General features: G+C 34.4%; 1 protein-coding gene across 1 annotated transcript in view; it reads left to right on the top strand.

Annotated features, from left to right (window-relative positions):
- ROCK2 (Rho associated coiled-coil containing protein kinase 2) overlaps positions 1-16339 on the top strand; it is a 161783-nt gene that overhangs the window by 121645 nt on the left and 23799 nt on the right. The window contains exons 10-20 of the mRNA XM_023619529.2: positions 1453-1513; positions 2146-2157; positions 3522-3601; positions 4040-4088; positions 4681-4816; positions 4918-5009; positions 5225-5471; positions 5850-5956; positions 8298-8457; positions 11114-11274; positions 11648-11832. Of these exons, the coding sequence (XP_023475297.1) occupies positions 1453-1513; positions 2146-2157; positions 3522-3601; positions 4040-4088; positions 4681-4816; positions 4918-5009; positions 5225-5471; positions 5850-5956; positions 8298-8457; positions 11114-11274; positions 11648-11832 (1290 nt within the window). The remainder of the gene's footprint in view (positions 1-1452; positions 1514-2145; positions 2158-3521; positions 3602-4039; positions 4089-4680; positions 4817-4917; positions 5010-5224; positions 5472-5849; positions 5957-8297; positions 8458-11113; positions 11275-11647; positions 11833-16339) is intronic.

Here is a 16339-nt window from a genome sequence, read left to right on the forward strand (position 1 = left end):
AGGTAAGGAGAGATCAGTTAAGACCTCAGGGAAGAGGAGGCATTTTAGCCAAGTCTAAAGATAAGAAAGGTTTTGAGTGGCTAAGATGTGGGGACATTAGGTGAGGGTTGTGGGGAGGTGAACAGTGAAAGCAAAAGTTTGGAATGTAAGTATGCATTGGGAGCAGAGTAGTGTAGTCCAGTAGAGCTCAAACATAGGGTATGTGTTAACTATATTATGACCATTTGGAGCACTTGATGAGACTGTCATTTTCTTGAGCCCGTTATCCTTCCATCTGGCACAGAACCTGGCACAAAGTCATTCAATAAATATTGGTCAGCTGACATGAATATTGTTCATAAGATTAGAAAATAGATTGGAATTGGAGATTAGGGGAAGAATAATGCAAGAATTACAACAGATGATTGTTGTGTGCTGTGCTAGGGATTTTTGACTTTGATCGGCAGTGAGGAGCCACTGTAAACTGTTAAATAGTTGAGTGAAGTGTTAAAGACATTTGAGAAACATATATTTGAGAAACTTATGGTACTTCCATGTATGTAATGATCGGGGTAGACCAACCATTATGGTTTGCCCAAGACAGAGCAGTGTCTTAAGATGTGGCGTTGGGACTTTCATGCTAACGCTGGGCGCATCCCAGACACGCCAGGATGAGTTGGTCACCTTGCTAACAGTAGTGTTCTAAAAACTATTGTAACGCTGACTAAGATGAAGATATCAGTGCCAGGAGAAACCCAAGCATGTTTGTAGGCAATGAGGACCCAGTTAAGAGACAAATTGACAGTTAAATAGAAGTGATGATTTATATATTAAGACCTGGAGATGAAGAGATGTTATCTTTGAAAAGGAGGGGAGAGATGTCTCTTTCTAGAAGATTTCTAGAAAAGATGAATAAAATAATTATTATAGGAACTCGAGCTGAAGAGGGGGAAAGCATAGTTCCATTTAGTGACTCCAATCTCAACAATGTTAAAGACTAGAACATCCAATAAGAGTGAGAGGGAAGAAAAGTTTAGCATTTTAAATTATTGAATGGTGTAAATGTCTAGAGGGAAAGATATTGCTTCATTTAAAATATGTTGAGGTAAAAAGAAAGAGAAATCTTTGTGATTGGAATTTATTTCTGAGACTAACTTCATTTTAGAAAATGGATTATAGGGGGCTGGCCCCATGGCTGAGTGTTTCAGTTCGTGCTGGTTCTGATCCTGGGTGCAGACATGGCACTGCTTTATCAGGCCATGCCGAGGTGGCATCCCTCATACCACAACCAGAGTCATTCACAACTAGAGTATACGACTGTGTACTGGGGGGCTTTGAGGAGAGGAAGAAGGAAAAAAATAGAAGATTGGCAACAGATGATAGCTCAGGTTCCAATCTTTAAAAATGAAAAAAAGAAAAGAAAATGGATTATAATGACCTGCAGAAGAATTTATTTCCTGCCTTTCCTTCTAGGTTATTAAGTGACTCTCCATCTTGTAGAGAAAATGATTCAATACAATCAAGGAAAAATGAAGTATGTATACATTTTTACTGGTCTATTTTAGTCACATGTTCAAATATTTTAGTAATATCCATGTATTTTAAAAAGTTCATTTGATACTATGTTTTGAATCATTAGATAACATTCCTTATTGCAGTAGTTCAGCATAACATCGAAATGATTGATTTATTTGACAAGTCTCATTGTATAAGATACAATGGCTAGTAAAAAGATGCATTTTAATGTGGCTTTAGGTTTAGTTTTAGTAGCAAAAGTGATAAAATAGGTTTATAAACAGCTATAATACCAGTTAGAAAATGTTATTATCTTAGTACTATAAAAGAGTACAGATAATAAGCTATAAGGGTCCAGAAATAGTGGGGAGATTCAAATTTTGAATATTTAGGAATGAATTCATATAAAGGATAATTTCATCAAACTGTTAATGGTATATTGTGACCTCTATAATTTGTAACTGCATACAAGGCTAAATCATACACACACACGTACACATACACATAAATGAGGATGCTAAACATTTTTCTCTTCAACATGTATAAAAACTAAAAAAGTTGGTTGGATAATTTTGATTTGTATTTTAGGAATTTTATAAAGGATAACAAGCATTTTAATGTTTTCTCTGTTTTTTATTTTGTTTTAAATAGGAGAGTCAAGAGGTATGTTGATGTCAAATATGTTGAAAAACTGAGAAAAACTCATCACTCTAGCAGTGTTTTGATATAGCCATATTCCACCTAGCATTTGGAGTACTACATCTACCCAAGAGAGAAGTTCCCAACCTTTTTTCTACCAAGGATCCCTTTTATTATTGCTCCAATGAATCTGCTGTTTAAAATATATATTATGTAATTTTCTTGTTTTTATTTACCAAGGATATATAACTGACAGCAAGAACTTCAGATGTGATAACTAGCATGTGATAACTATTAGGTCGATAAGTTAACAGGTGATCACATACTAATGCAGTAGCAGTTAAAAGCATTTAAACTTGACTAGTTCATTGGCCTGTATATACTTATTAGGAAAAAATACAGTTTTACTTAAGATATATGAAATATTTAAGAAACCACGGAGAACCTAATCACTGGAAAGAATAGTGGAAAGAACATTGGCTTTGTAATATAATAGACTTGGGTTGATTTTTGGCACTGCCACTTATTAGCTGTGCTGTCTTAGCCCAGTTATTCACCTTTTGTGAATTTCACTTTCTTTATTGAGTAGATATAACGCTACCATCTTCTTAGGGTTTTTGTTAGGATTAATGAGACAACATTTTTAAAGTAACTACCACTGTACCTAAGGCACAAAAGGAACTCAAAAAGATAAATCCTTTCTAGAGGTAATAATGCCCCAAAAATGGATTATTTATTATTTTCTGTAGTTTCAGTTTGTTTAAAGACTGATATATCTGGCCTTGAAGATTTAAAGAATGGCAAGGAGGTGACTTGTAATTAATTAGCTATCATGAATCCAAGAGAGTTATTGATTACAGCTCTTCACAGTAGTGTGCTCAGTGTTGATGTGGGAAGATATAAGGAAGAGCTTACATTCTTATTTTTAAGAACAGTTATATAGTTTTCGGCATGTTCAGTCAAATATTTTGAATATTTGTTTCAGATACAGACCTTTTAATCTTTATCTTATAGGCGCAAATGGTGATAATATTTTCAAACAAGTAATCTGCTGAAGATCTGTGGAGGATAGCAGAGGATATTTTTTATTCATAATGAATGAGAAACTTTGTGTCATAGAAGAATTCTGCCAAGATTAGAGCTTCTCATTTGTATGTTTACATAGTGTGTTCATACATACATGTGTGCTGTGATAGAGAGAAAGCAGGAGATGGAGGATTTTCTCCTCTGCCAATAAAAGTCACATTAAGAAGGTACAAATACTGTACCATTATATAGGAGATTATGTTAAGATGAAAGAAAGGAGATGCTTATCGTTATTTTCTTTAAGCCTCTTGTCTTTCACATGTGAGCAAACTTTATAATTACAGTTTCTTGTTTTCTGACAGATTCAGAAAAAACTAGACACATTAGAAGAACACCTTAGCACTGAGATGCAAGCCAAAGAGGAACTAGAGCAGAAGTGCAAGTACGTTTCACAGATAATTACAGATATTCTAAAATTTAAGTTTAAACATTTCTCTATAAAAGAAGAGCTACAGGGGGCCGGCTCCATGGCTGAGTGGTTAAGTTCGCGCGCTCTGCTGCGGCGGCCCAGGGTTCGGATCCTGGGCGCGGACACGGCACCGCTCGTCAGGCCACGTTGAGGCGGCGTCCCACATCCCACAACTAGAAGGACCTGCAACTAAGATATACAACTATGTACAGGAGTGGGGGATGGTTGGGAAATAAAGCAGAAAAAAAAAGATTGGCAACAGTTGTTAGCCCAGATGCCAATCTTTAAAAAAAAAAAAACAAAAGGAAGAGCTACTGAGTAATTATATGATTATTTAACTTTATGGTAAATGTTTTTATTATAAATTAGGAGAGAGTTATTTTATTTACTGTTTCTTTTGAAATTCTTTAGATCTGTTAATATTCGCCTAGAGAAGGCAGCAAAGGAGCTAGAAGAAGAGGTAAAGCTGTTCTACGCTTTTGTTAACGTTTCTGTTCATAAAGGTTTGGAGCCTGACTTAGCTGCAGAGTTCTCTTAGGACCATGTTAACACATATCTTGATATATAGTAAAACCTGCCTGTTAGCATTGGTGGACAAGACTAAAGTTATAGGATAACCATGATAAGAAGATTCATTTTAGGTTTTTGCAAATTTGAATTAATTTAGTACGTGTGAATATTTCAAGTAAAAAAATTGCATTTGTATTAACGTCATAGTTTAAAAACAAAGTGATCGTTTCTTTTTTTTAAATTACTATTCATAACATTTTAGACCCATAGTTTGTATTAAGTAAAGATGGTTCAGTGGTGATGGAAGGTTATAGAAAGTTTGAGTTTCACTAGTAAATAGAAACACTTATGGTCTTGATTATTAAAGAAGAGTGTGCTATTTTAAAAATATGGAAAAAAGTTTTACAGTTTTAACAAAATAGTAAATACAGGTTTTTTTTTTTTAGGTCTTTTTTATCTGCTTGAAATAGCTGAAATATTTTTGCTTTCATTTGGTTTTTATATATTCTTTTCTTTGATAATAACTTCAAGCATTATTTCAGATTACCTTAAGGAAAAATGTGGAATCAGCATTGAGACAATTAGAAAGAGAAAAAGCACTTCTTCAGCACAAAAATGCAGAATATCAGCGGAAAGCTGATCATGAAGCAGACAAGAAACGAAATTTGGAAAATGATGGTTTGTGATGTAGCATATTAAGCACTTACCAAGAAAAAATTAAGTGTGTGTATATGTGTGTGTTGTGTTGAGGCTTGCCTCTGAAATGCTTTTTATCATAGTTAACAGTTTAAAAGATCAACTTGAAGATTTGAAAAAAAGAAATCAGAACTCTCAAATATCTACAGAGAAAGTGAATCAACTCCAGAGACAAGTAGGTTGATCCCAGTTTGTAATAAGGATATTATTTTACTTATGACTGCCTCTTAACGCTAAAGGCCTTTGCTTCTAATTTGTAAGGAAATCGTTAGGAAAATATTTTTAAGTTTTTGTTTATTTTAAATAGTTTGTAATGGAGTAATAAATTGAAGTATTTTCATTATATACACCTATCTTTGTTTCCTTGTTTGATTTTGAATGGAATAACAGCTGGATGAAACCAATGCTTTGCTGCGGACAGAATCTGATACTGCAGCCCGGTTAAGAAAAACCCAGGCAGAAAGTTCAAAGCAGATTCAGCAGCTGGAATCGAACAATAGAGATCTACAAGATAAAAATTGCCTGCTGGAGACTGCCAAGTTAAAACTTGAAAAGGAATTTATCAATCTTCAGTCAGTTCTAGAATCTGAAAGGAGGGACCGAACCCATGGATCAGAGATAATTAATGATTTACAAGGTATTAAAATAGGGATTGCACTTGAATTCATCTTGATGATTTGTATTTTGGAAATAACTTCAGATGATGGATAATGTGCTAAAGTAGCACATTTCTGAATATACTACTCTGTTATGTAAAGTTAGGGTGTTAGAATTACATTGATACAAAATTTTATGAACAAAAGATTTACTTTCAAATAGTATAAAGTATTTTAAGTATGAAACCAAGGTGGTAGATTGGTTTCCAGTTGAATTAACTGTAAAGCACTGTCCAACAATTATAAAACTTCCGCTCATAAATAATAGCAACAAAGTATGAGGTGACTTCCAAATTTTTTAATCTTAATTTAATATTTATATATTTTGTGAGTTTATTTTTAAAATGTTGCAATTTTAGGTAGAATATCTGGCCTAGAAGAAGATTTAAAGAATGGCAAAATCTTATTAGCAAAAGTAGAGCTGGAGAAGAGACAACTACAGGAGAGATTTACTGATTTGGAAAAGGTAAAACATGTTAAGCTTTATATTTGTGTAAGAAAATGACTGTAGAGTTTCAGATTGGAAAACTTTCTTTAAACAAAGGGAAATCGGTAACTGAAATATTCCACATACTCATGGACTCTTTTATGTTTAGACTTGGTTGTGTAGATTAGGGATATATATTTTAAGACTTACGATAATAACACAAGCAGCCTTACTATATTAGATGCTTATGAAGGGAAGGACTCTCCTGGAGAGTGTATAATGAGGCCGCTTCTCTCTAGGGATCCAAGGAAAACTCAAATTTTTACTTATAACAAGTCTTAAAAATGACATAAAATTATCATGACTTTTAGTGTTTAGAAGTTTTTCTTTAAAAATACTGTAAGCCAGGGATAATTTCTAGGCTCTGTGCAGTTAATATTTTATTTTCATTCACTTATTTATTCATTCGTTTAAGTTATTTAATGTGTCATCTATGGTAGAAATACTAGGATTCAGTCCTTGTCAACAATCTCATGGTCTAATGGGTAATTTCTAAAGTATAAGAATAAAGCACACAGATAATTCTAATGCCGTGTGGTAAATGGAATGATAGAGGTGTGGACAGGGCATATTGTATGCACAGGATGAATCCCTAATCGACAGGGCAGGATTGGTTGACAGGGTAGAGGCACATTCTGAGTTGGGGAAAACAGCATGAGCAAAGACATAGAGGATGGAAAATAAAGACGGCATAGTCGATTTATTTAAGTACAAACTGTTCAATATTTCTGGAGTATAGAGTAGGCGTTAACAAATTTTAACCTTTTAGGGGAAGGATAGAAAATATTTCAAGATTTGCAGGCCATATGGTCTCTGTTGCAACTCGGCTCTGCTGCAGTATAAAGGAATGGGCTTGGCTATGTTCAAATAAAATTTTACAAAAATAGACATCAGGCCAAAATTGGCCTGAAGACCACAGTATGATCCTCATGTAAGAGTGTGAGGAATTCAGTGGCTAGAGTGAGGCTACAGAGCTAGGCATTAGCTACATCATGCAAGATTTTGAATACTTTTTTAAGAAACTTAGTTTCCCTAAGTAATGGACTAGCCACCGAAGGGCTTTAAACTGGATGATTTTATTAGAGGTACATTTAAGATGGGTCACTGTGTACCATGTGGAGATTAGATTTGAGGAGGAAAAGACAAGAGGCAGGTAGACTAGTCAGAGGCTTTTTCAGTAATCCAGGTAGTGGAGACTAGTGCACTGGTTAAAAGGATGGAAAATAGAGATGAATTTGAGAAATACTCGTGATTGATTAGATGCGGTGTGTGAGTAGTACTCAAGAATGAGTCCTAGGTTCCTAGCTTATGACAAGGTATATAGTGGTGCCATTAATTAATAAGAATAAAGGAAAAGTAGCTCTTTTAGAGGAGACAGTGATACATCCATTTTAGTCCTAAGTTTGAGGTGCTTATGAGACAGCCAAATTAGGCTGCCACAGAGCAGTGAGCTATGGTAGTAGGAGCTAGAAATATTTCAGAGTCATTGGTATAGAAGTAGCTGAACCCATGCAAATGGAAGAGCCCATCTGGGAAGAGATCATTTAGAGCAGTGGGTTTTCAGGACAGAGTAGATTACTCAGTGGATTGTGTTGTTTGAAAAAATCATTTTCTGTATTAAAGATTTTATTTGAAAAAGAAAAGAAATATCTGTATTTATGATACAAACTATAGAAAACAAAGAATTAGAAAATCTTTTGAGGATATATAGATTATTAAAGATTCTCAACTTAAAACAAGTCTATTACGTGGAAAATAAGGGTGAATGGTAGAGGACCCTGAAATTTTTTTTTTTTTAGATATAGCAAGGGGAAACATTAGATATGTTTTAAAAGTTTGAGAAATAATGATATAGAAGAGGAGAAGCGTTGTGGCTAAAAAACACTACCTCCAGAGAACGCTAACGTTTAAGGGGCAGCTGGAGGAAAACTTAACAAGCAACAGAAAAGAGGGGAGCAGAATGGGGAGAGCCAAGTGAATTCAGTGTAAAATATGTCAAGGAAATAGTTTCAAGGGCAACAGTGAGTTCAAATGAGATAAAGACTGAAAGTGTTGAATTTGATACTGAGAACATCATTGATCACTGTATTGAGATCAAACAATCTCAGTACAGATCTCAAAACAGTAGAGATGTGGGAGATGGATACAGTGGGAAGTGAACAAGTAGAGTGCATAGATTATTTTTACAAGGTGGTTGAATAAAGAGGAGAGGCATAGTATTGAACATTCTTAGTAAGCCTATAGAAAACAACTTTGTAAAGTTTTTGAAATTGTGAGCCAGTCTGCTGTGTTGATAGCTGCCATTTTAAATCTTTAATAGGAAAAGAATAACATGGAAATAGATATGACATACCAACTAAAAGTTATACAGCAGACCTTAGAACAAGAAGAAGCTGAACATAAGGCTACAAAAGCACGGCTGGCAGATAAAAATAAGATTTATGAATCCATTGAAGAAGCTAAATCGGAAGCCATGAAAGGTACGCATTTTTATAAGATTTTCCAGCAGCATTTTACTAAGAATTGATTCTATATTCAACTCTTTGATTTTGAAAAATATTTGTTTATATTTTATTGCCGAATACAGGGAACTGGAGGAAAAATACTATTAGGGAAGCTTTACATATGTGTGTGTGTATATATATATATATACACACACACATATATATCTTTTTTCTTTATGGCAACAATCATTTCTAAGACAGTAAGGCCCAAACACAGAATTATTCAACCAGATTTTTAGATTAGAGAGAAAGTAATATTTTAATGGTATCAGTAGTGACAGGCATGCAGAGTATGAAGTTCTGGATATATCTACTCAGATTTCGGAGATAGGCTCTTTTTGTAATATTTGGTTTGACATTTCACCAGCTGTGTTAAAAACTCTTGCCAGTTTATGCAGGATAAGGATTTAAAAATAATGGCTTACCTAACTAGAATATAAGTTGACTGAATATTTTGAGCTCTGTCATGATGAAGATACTAGCTAGAATTGGTCAAAGCCATGCAGTACTAATGAATGTAGAGTAAGATAGCACAGTTAGTTTTTCCACAAACTAGCCTGTATCTTAGAATTGCCTTAGGATAATTTCTTATTTTTCAAACTAGCTGTTTATAATTATGAAGGATTTAAAATTCCAAAAGAAATCAATAAAGTATTCTTGTGGAAGATTCATAAAACTTTTAAACAGAAATTTTTACTCATTTTGAAGCATAACACTTACGAATAACTTAGCAAAAAGATAACCTTTTAATTATTGAATGTAATTAAAATTGGAGTTTTTTTTGCTAATATCAGTTTAGTTTAAGGAACTAATTCAGGATGATAAAAGGTGAAATGAGTGCTTTATTTAGAAAAATTTAATTAGAAGAGAGGAAGTTTCCCTGTCTGTGGTCTAGAAGACAGAGTTGAATTTCTTTTGAGGTGTAGCTTAGATGCAGTAAAATGAAAACGTTTTTCACATTTGTAATACACGTTTGTAACCACCACCCAAAACAAGATATAGAATCTGTGTTTTCATCACCTCAGTAAGTTCACTGGCGCCTCTTTCTATTCTCTCTGCCCACATTAAGGTGATTGTTTTTTAAAATGAATAGGTTATTCTCTGAACTCTTGAAAATGAACCAATTCAGCATAATAATAACTACCATTTTTTCAAACTCCTTTTTACAACACGGACATAAGATGCATATGACTTTCATGTTTTACTTGAGTCGAGTACGCCAAACTTAAATATTACGGATGGTACTCAAATCTGGGTCTACAGACTTTGGTTTTTCCACTTCGTGTCATTGCCTCCTTTGATCAAGACTATGGCTTACCAGTGAGTTACTAATCATGTGACGTGGTCTAGTTACTTAACCTTTTTGTGCCTTGCTTTCTGTAAAGGGACAATTATAATATTACGTTGTTGTGAAAACCAAGTGCAGTGATACATGAAAAATGCTTAGAAATGCTAGCTATTGTTACTACTATGTGAAGAAGAATTTCATTTTTCCACACTTTTGAAAACAATTCATTAAAAACTGAAAATTCATAGGTTTAATTTTTACCTAATATAACTTTGTAATAAACGATAATTAGATATTGAGCATTAGGGTTGAAGGAGCAGAGGAACCTAATTGGATTTGAACAGATTTTCTGATATAATGATCACTGTAATCCTTTATTGACTGTAATAACTTACATTTAATGTGAAATCATTTGATTAGACATAAACATTGCCTGCTTTTCGCTTTGAGATTGAAAAAGGCTTTTAAAAGCCTTTTCTGATTAATAAAACAAAAGTGTATTGCAAATCATTTAGAAAATACAGGAAAATGTAAAGAAGTAAGTAAAGATTAACCATAATTCTACTAATCGGGATATTTTGTATATTTTCTCAGTTTTCTATACTGTTTTGCTTTTTTTAAAAAAAAGTTGTGAACATTTTCTTAGGTCATTAAAAGTTTTCCTTAAATAGTGGCACATCAGGTGCTTGCTGTATGCCAGGCAGCATGGAAGTGCTATGCAAACAACTCAGAATCTTCATAACATCCCCAAGAGGGTAGGTAGTGTTATCTCCATTCTAGAGATAAGGAAACTGAGCCTTAGAGAGGTTAATTAACTTGCCCCGAGTCAAATAATTAGAAGTGTAAGAGCCAGGGTGTAAACTGAGAAAGTTTGGTTACAGAGTCGTGTCCTTTACCAGCTCCCTAAAATGTGTAATTTTCATCCTTTGCAAAGTAATATGCTAATATGAAATGAGGCTTAGAGGTCATAGAATCTACCTGGAATGTTTCAAGTTAAAAAGAGTGACTGAGAGGCACAGAGTAGCAGGAAAATAAAAGAAATCTTTATTTGAAAATGTCAGCATCTTTTAGAACTGTAAGTAAAGAGAATTATTTTACTTTCATTAGAATGGATGTAATGTTACATAGTGTGGTAGATTTTATTCCCAGCAAATGAGACACCTAATTTTCAAGCATGAAATTGTTGACATTTCAAATACATTAAGAGGAGTGATGAAAATATTAAATTGGGAATGAAAATATTTTTAAGGCAGCGTGTACTATAATTTTTGTTAGCACTGTCATGTGTTTGATATGCTTTTCTTGTTTGTAAATTCATGATTCTGTCCATTTTTGTGGCGATAGAAATGGAGAAAAAGCTCTTGGAGGAAAGGACTTTAAAACAGAAAGTGGAGAACCTGTTACTAGAAGCTGAGAAAAGATGCTCTATATTAGACTGTGACTTCAAACAGTCACAGCAGAAAATCAATGAACTCCTTAAACAGAAAGATGTGCTAAATGAGGATGTAAGTATGAAGTTAACAAATAATGAACTATTTAATAAATTAATAGCAAACTTTATTTGTAACAGTTCAATGATGGTTTCATCATTTTAAATTTTTTCTTGTAAAATAATATTCTACCACCTTTTAATTTTACTGAATTTGGATGATATTCTAAGTGAATCATAATTTAAAATTGTTTAGTTAGTTTTACCTTAAAGACCATATTTTATTTTAAAAGTGTAATTATCAAAAATACGAAAATTATTTACTGTGAAATGAAATTAACTGCTTAAGGGAAAAATCTGTGTTACATCATCATATTTGCTGCCAGCTTCATTGACAAGAAAAATCAAAATAATTTACTTATATACCAAGTACACAATTTGCTTTTTAGGTTAGAAACTTGACATTAAAAATAGAACAGGAAACTCAGAAGCGCTGCCTCACACAAAATGACTTGAAGATGCAAACACAGCAAGTTAACACACTAAAGATGTCAGAAAAGCAGTTAAAACAAGAGAATAATCACCTCATGGAAATGAAAATGAGCTTGGAAAAACAGAATGCTGAACTTCGAAAGTAAGTTAATTGTTTGAGACAAAATTTTAATATGCACAACTATCCAAATGTAAATTATCTTAATTTTGATTTATGTAGGAATTTTCTTTCAATCATTTTATTTTCTTGACCACATTTTCTCTTTCTTTCTATACAACTAATGTATTGACTGCCACTGTTGTCCTTCCAGAAGATATTTGCTTCCCCCCAAAGTTTTCACTACTGCCACCTTATTATGCTATAATCAGAGAGAGTTGTTGGAGTAGAAGAAAATGTCTGGGATTTCACTCCATAAATTTCTCCTTAGGACTATCCCTCAAGCTTATTGTCCATGTGCTTTTTGTTTGTTTCTTTAGTTTCTAGAACAGAAATGTTTGACTATTAAGCAAACACCATATACATTTTTGAATAATTTTTTTAGGATACACTCTAGTGCTCTATTTAGTTTACTTAGAAAATATTGGACATATTGTTAAAATACTTTTAAAGTATACTTTAAATATACTGTTAAGTTTGTCTCATGCAGTCATTAGTATTATGATTACTTCTTCCCAGACATGACCAAAGGTCGTATTGGATCCCAGTTATTTGATGAGAGGCAATGCGGTAGAGTGGAAAGAACATAGGCGTTGAAGCCAGGCAGGTCTAGGTGTGAATCCTAGTTCCACTACTTACTAGCTAACCAACATTGGGCAGAATATTTGACCTCTCTGCACCATTTATCATACCTACAAAAGAGGGCAGTAATAGCTTCCTTGTTAGGGATCTTATAAAGGATAACAGTGGTTTGTTTACAGCATCTAGCACACGACAGTGGAAGGGACTATTATGACTACAACTATTCCTGTTACTACTATGACTACTACTAGGATTATTGCTCTACTTTTATCATCATTGCTGATTGCCTGCTTTTAGCATACCTGTGACAGACAGGTCAGTAAGATTGACACTACCTAGGAAGGGTAGTCAAATGTTGACACTACCTAGGAAATGATGGTCAAAAAGATTTTGTTCTCTGTGCTAAATTGTTGCCTGGGTAAGCCTAGACTCTTAAACTTCATGAGATTTTGACTTTTAAAAATTGGAACTAGAACCTTGAACAATATTCACACATGTTCATCTTATCTTTATTTTTTGTTTCTTTTCCTGTATATTAGCTTTATTCTTCTCTCTCATTTTAGGCTTGCTTTTTCCATTTAACAAAAATCTTGCTCCTTCCAGAAGGAGAAACTCTAGAGATAGGTCTTATAGCTTTATTTGTTTGGAGAGACCCTGATTCAACTTTTCTGGGTCCCAAGTTCAGAAAGTACCCCAAATCCTGGGTGGAACTCATTGGCCCAGCTTTGGTCAAGCCTGAGCTGTGTCCTAGGTTCTAGGGAACACAGTTTTAAGCTACTTGACTGAACAGATATTCTCTATAGTATCTGTTCTAACAACAGTGTTTATATGAATGCAAGAGCTACTTAATTATCTAGATTGTGTTTCCTCTCCTGTTCCATTTACACTTTACTTAGACCTAATTTACAGTACTTTAGTGTATGTGCTTCTTGTTTTCTTTATAAGTGCACATGGCTCTGTTGTTTCTTAATCCCTCAGTTTCTAACCCTCCTCCTCAAAGATATCCACATTTGCTATCTTAACCACCTAATAATAAGTTCATTGAGTGGCAAAAATCACTTATTATGTTTTGCTGTCTCTAACCTGTGATTAATGTCTTGCACATTGTATATACTCAACAAATGTTGCATGAATGAATGCATACCTATTATATATATATATATATTATATATATATATATATTGACAATCACTATGGGAGAGTCAAAGATGAATCAGATACATTTCCTACCCTTAAGAAGCTTACTAGCATTTTATCAGATGTTATTCCTTAGCGGGAGGTAAGACTGGTACATAAATAATTGGAATACAAGGTAAAAAAAATTACATACAATGAGAATTTACATATGAAGTGCTGTGTAGGCTTGCATTTGAAAATGACCAACGTATATATCTTTTCTTCTCTCCAAGATTCCAGTAAAATTCTAGTAAAGGAATTTTTTTTTTTTTTTTTTTTTTTTTTAAGGATTGGCACCTGAGCTAACAACTGTTACCAATCGTTTTTGTTTTTTTCCGCTGCTTTATTTCCCAAACCACCCCCCCCCCACCCCCACCCCTGGTACGTAGTTGTATATCTTAGTTGCAGGTCCTTCTAGTTGTGGAATGTGGGACGCCGCCTCAACGTGGCCTGACGAGCGGTGCCGTGTCCGCGCCCAGGATCCGAACCTTGGGCCGCTGCAGCAGAGCGCGCGAACTTAACCACTCGGCCACGGAGCTGGCCCCAAGGAATTTTTAAAATATATAAACCCACATCAAGAATTACAGTGGCTTGGAGGACAAGAAGTTCCTTTAGTTAATGAGGTAGTGACAAGTGAATGAAAACTCTGACTAATGAAGTAGAGCAAAGGAAGTGACAGCCAGGAGTATATGTGAAGTGGGATAGAGGTGAAGGAAAAAAGTTTCTTTAGTCAAAAAAATACCTTGAAGGGCTGGAGTAAGATGTGATGCTGTACTGGAACAATCTACTCATCATACTCTACCGCTACCCCTTGCAGAAGTATCTGTAGTCAGGCACTACCACCGCTAGGGTTCCTACAGGGCATTCCCTCTAAAGAAATTGGGCACACTCTCTGGATAGTTAGAACAGCTAGTATGGGGTCAGCAATTCAGAGAAAAGCCTTTTTCATTCTGGCATTTGGGGGTTCCCCTGCTTAATGCTTTTTTTTTATTTTTTTAACTTTATTAAGATTATGATAGTTACAACCTTGTGAAATTTCAGTTGTACATTATTGTTAGTCATGTTGTAGGTACACCAGTTCACCCTTTGTGCCCACCTCCCCAACCCCCCTTTCCCCTGGTAACCACGAGTCACTTCTCTTTGGCTGCATGTTTAACTTCCACCTATGAGTGGAGTCATACAGAGTTCGTCTTTCTCTATCTGGTTTATTTCACTTAACATAATTCCCTCAAGGTCCATCCATGTTGTTGCAAATGGGATGATTTTTATTCTTTTTTGTGGCTGAGTAGTATTCCATTGTATATATATACCACATCTTCTTTATCCACTCATCAGTTGATGGGCACTTAGGTTGCTTCCACATCTTGGCTATTGTAAATAATGCTGCAGTGAACATAGGGGTGCATGGGACTTTGGGAATTGCTGATTTCAAGTTCTTTGGATAGATACCCAGTAGTGGGATGGCTGGGTCATACGGTATTTCTATTTTTAATTTTTTGAGAAATCTCCATACTGTTTTCCATAGTGGCTGCACCAGTTTGCATTCGTACCAACAGTGTATGAGGGTTCCTTTTTCTCCACAACCCCTCCAACATTTGTTACTTTTTGTTTTGGTTATTTTTTAATGTTGGTTTTTTTAAACCTCTCATCTTAAACTGAAGTTTGTCAGTTAGAAAACCCCTCCCACAGTTATAGAGATTAAAATTTCTGTTGCCTCCTTTGTAAATGAATAACCAAGTATCAATAGGCATTTGAGGAAAGGCTGTGATATGAAGGAGAAAGGCTATGATAAAGAAATAGGAAAAGTGCCCCCAGATGAAACATGTATCAAGGAATGAAGAGAACTTAAGAGAGCACAAACAAAACAACCCTGCTGGTAATAATTAGTATTGATTAAAAATTGTAGGAAATACTCCTTCCATTAAATAAGAACCAGATGTAATGCAGATGGGGCAGCCAGAATAGGAAGATGCTCTTAAAGGTTAAAAATTACTGCCAATATAAATTTATGAGAAGGATTTGAAGAAAAAGAAATTTCACAAAATGTGGAACAAGAGGGAGTGACATGAAAGATATGAGAGAAATAAGTAAGACACAGAGAGACTGTTCTAGGAGTTCTAGCAGCAGACAAATAAGAATTCCAGAGAACCAAGGAGAGGAAATTATTAAAGAAATAATAGAAAAGAATTTCCTATAGCTGAAAGAGAAGACTTTAGATTGAAAAGACACAGCAAAAATAAATGAAAAAAGACCCACATTTAGACATGTTCTCATGAAATTTTAAGAAATAAAAGAGAAAGGATGAGAATGTTGCAGTTCTCATCTTAAATAGGGGAGGTTGTGGTTTGTGGTTGATGCAATAGGAAATGGAGGTTTGATTATGTCACTCAGGCCAGTGATACAATTGTTTTGGAGGTTTGGGTGAGGTTAGGGATGATAAGAGCTAAATTCTCAAGTTAGTGGGGAATTGGTGAATAATAATTAAAGTTTATGTCAAGAAATAAACTGAGATGCGGAGGTGTAACTGCTAAAAGAACGAAAAACAGAAATGAAACAAAGTGATTTCCTCTAGGGGAGTAGGATTAGGTGGTAGAGAGGTGTCGATAAGGAGATTGCTGCCTTTCATGATAATTTCTTCTGTGCTGTTCTGCATTATTTAATTGTAACCATGTGCATTTATGTGGCTACTTTCTGAAAAATACTTTTATTAAATACCTAATAAATGTCAGATTTT

Source organism: Equus caballus, chromosome 15 (genome assembly GCF_041296265.1).
Source record: "Equus caballus isolate H_3958 breed thoroughbred chromosome 15, TB-T2T, whole genome shotgun sequence".
Classification (NCBI taxonomy): Eukaryota; Metazoa; Chordata; class Mammalia; order Perissodactyla; family Equidae; genus Equus; species Equus caballus.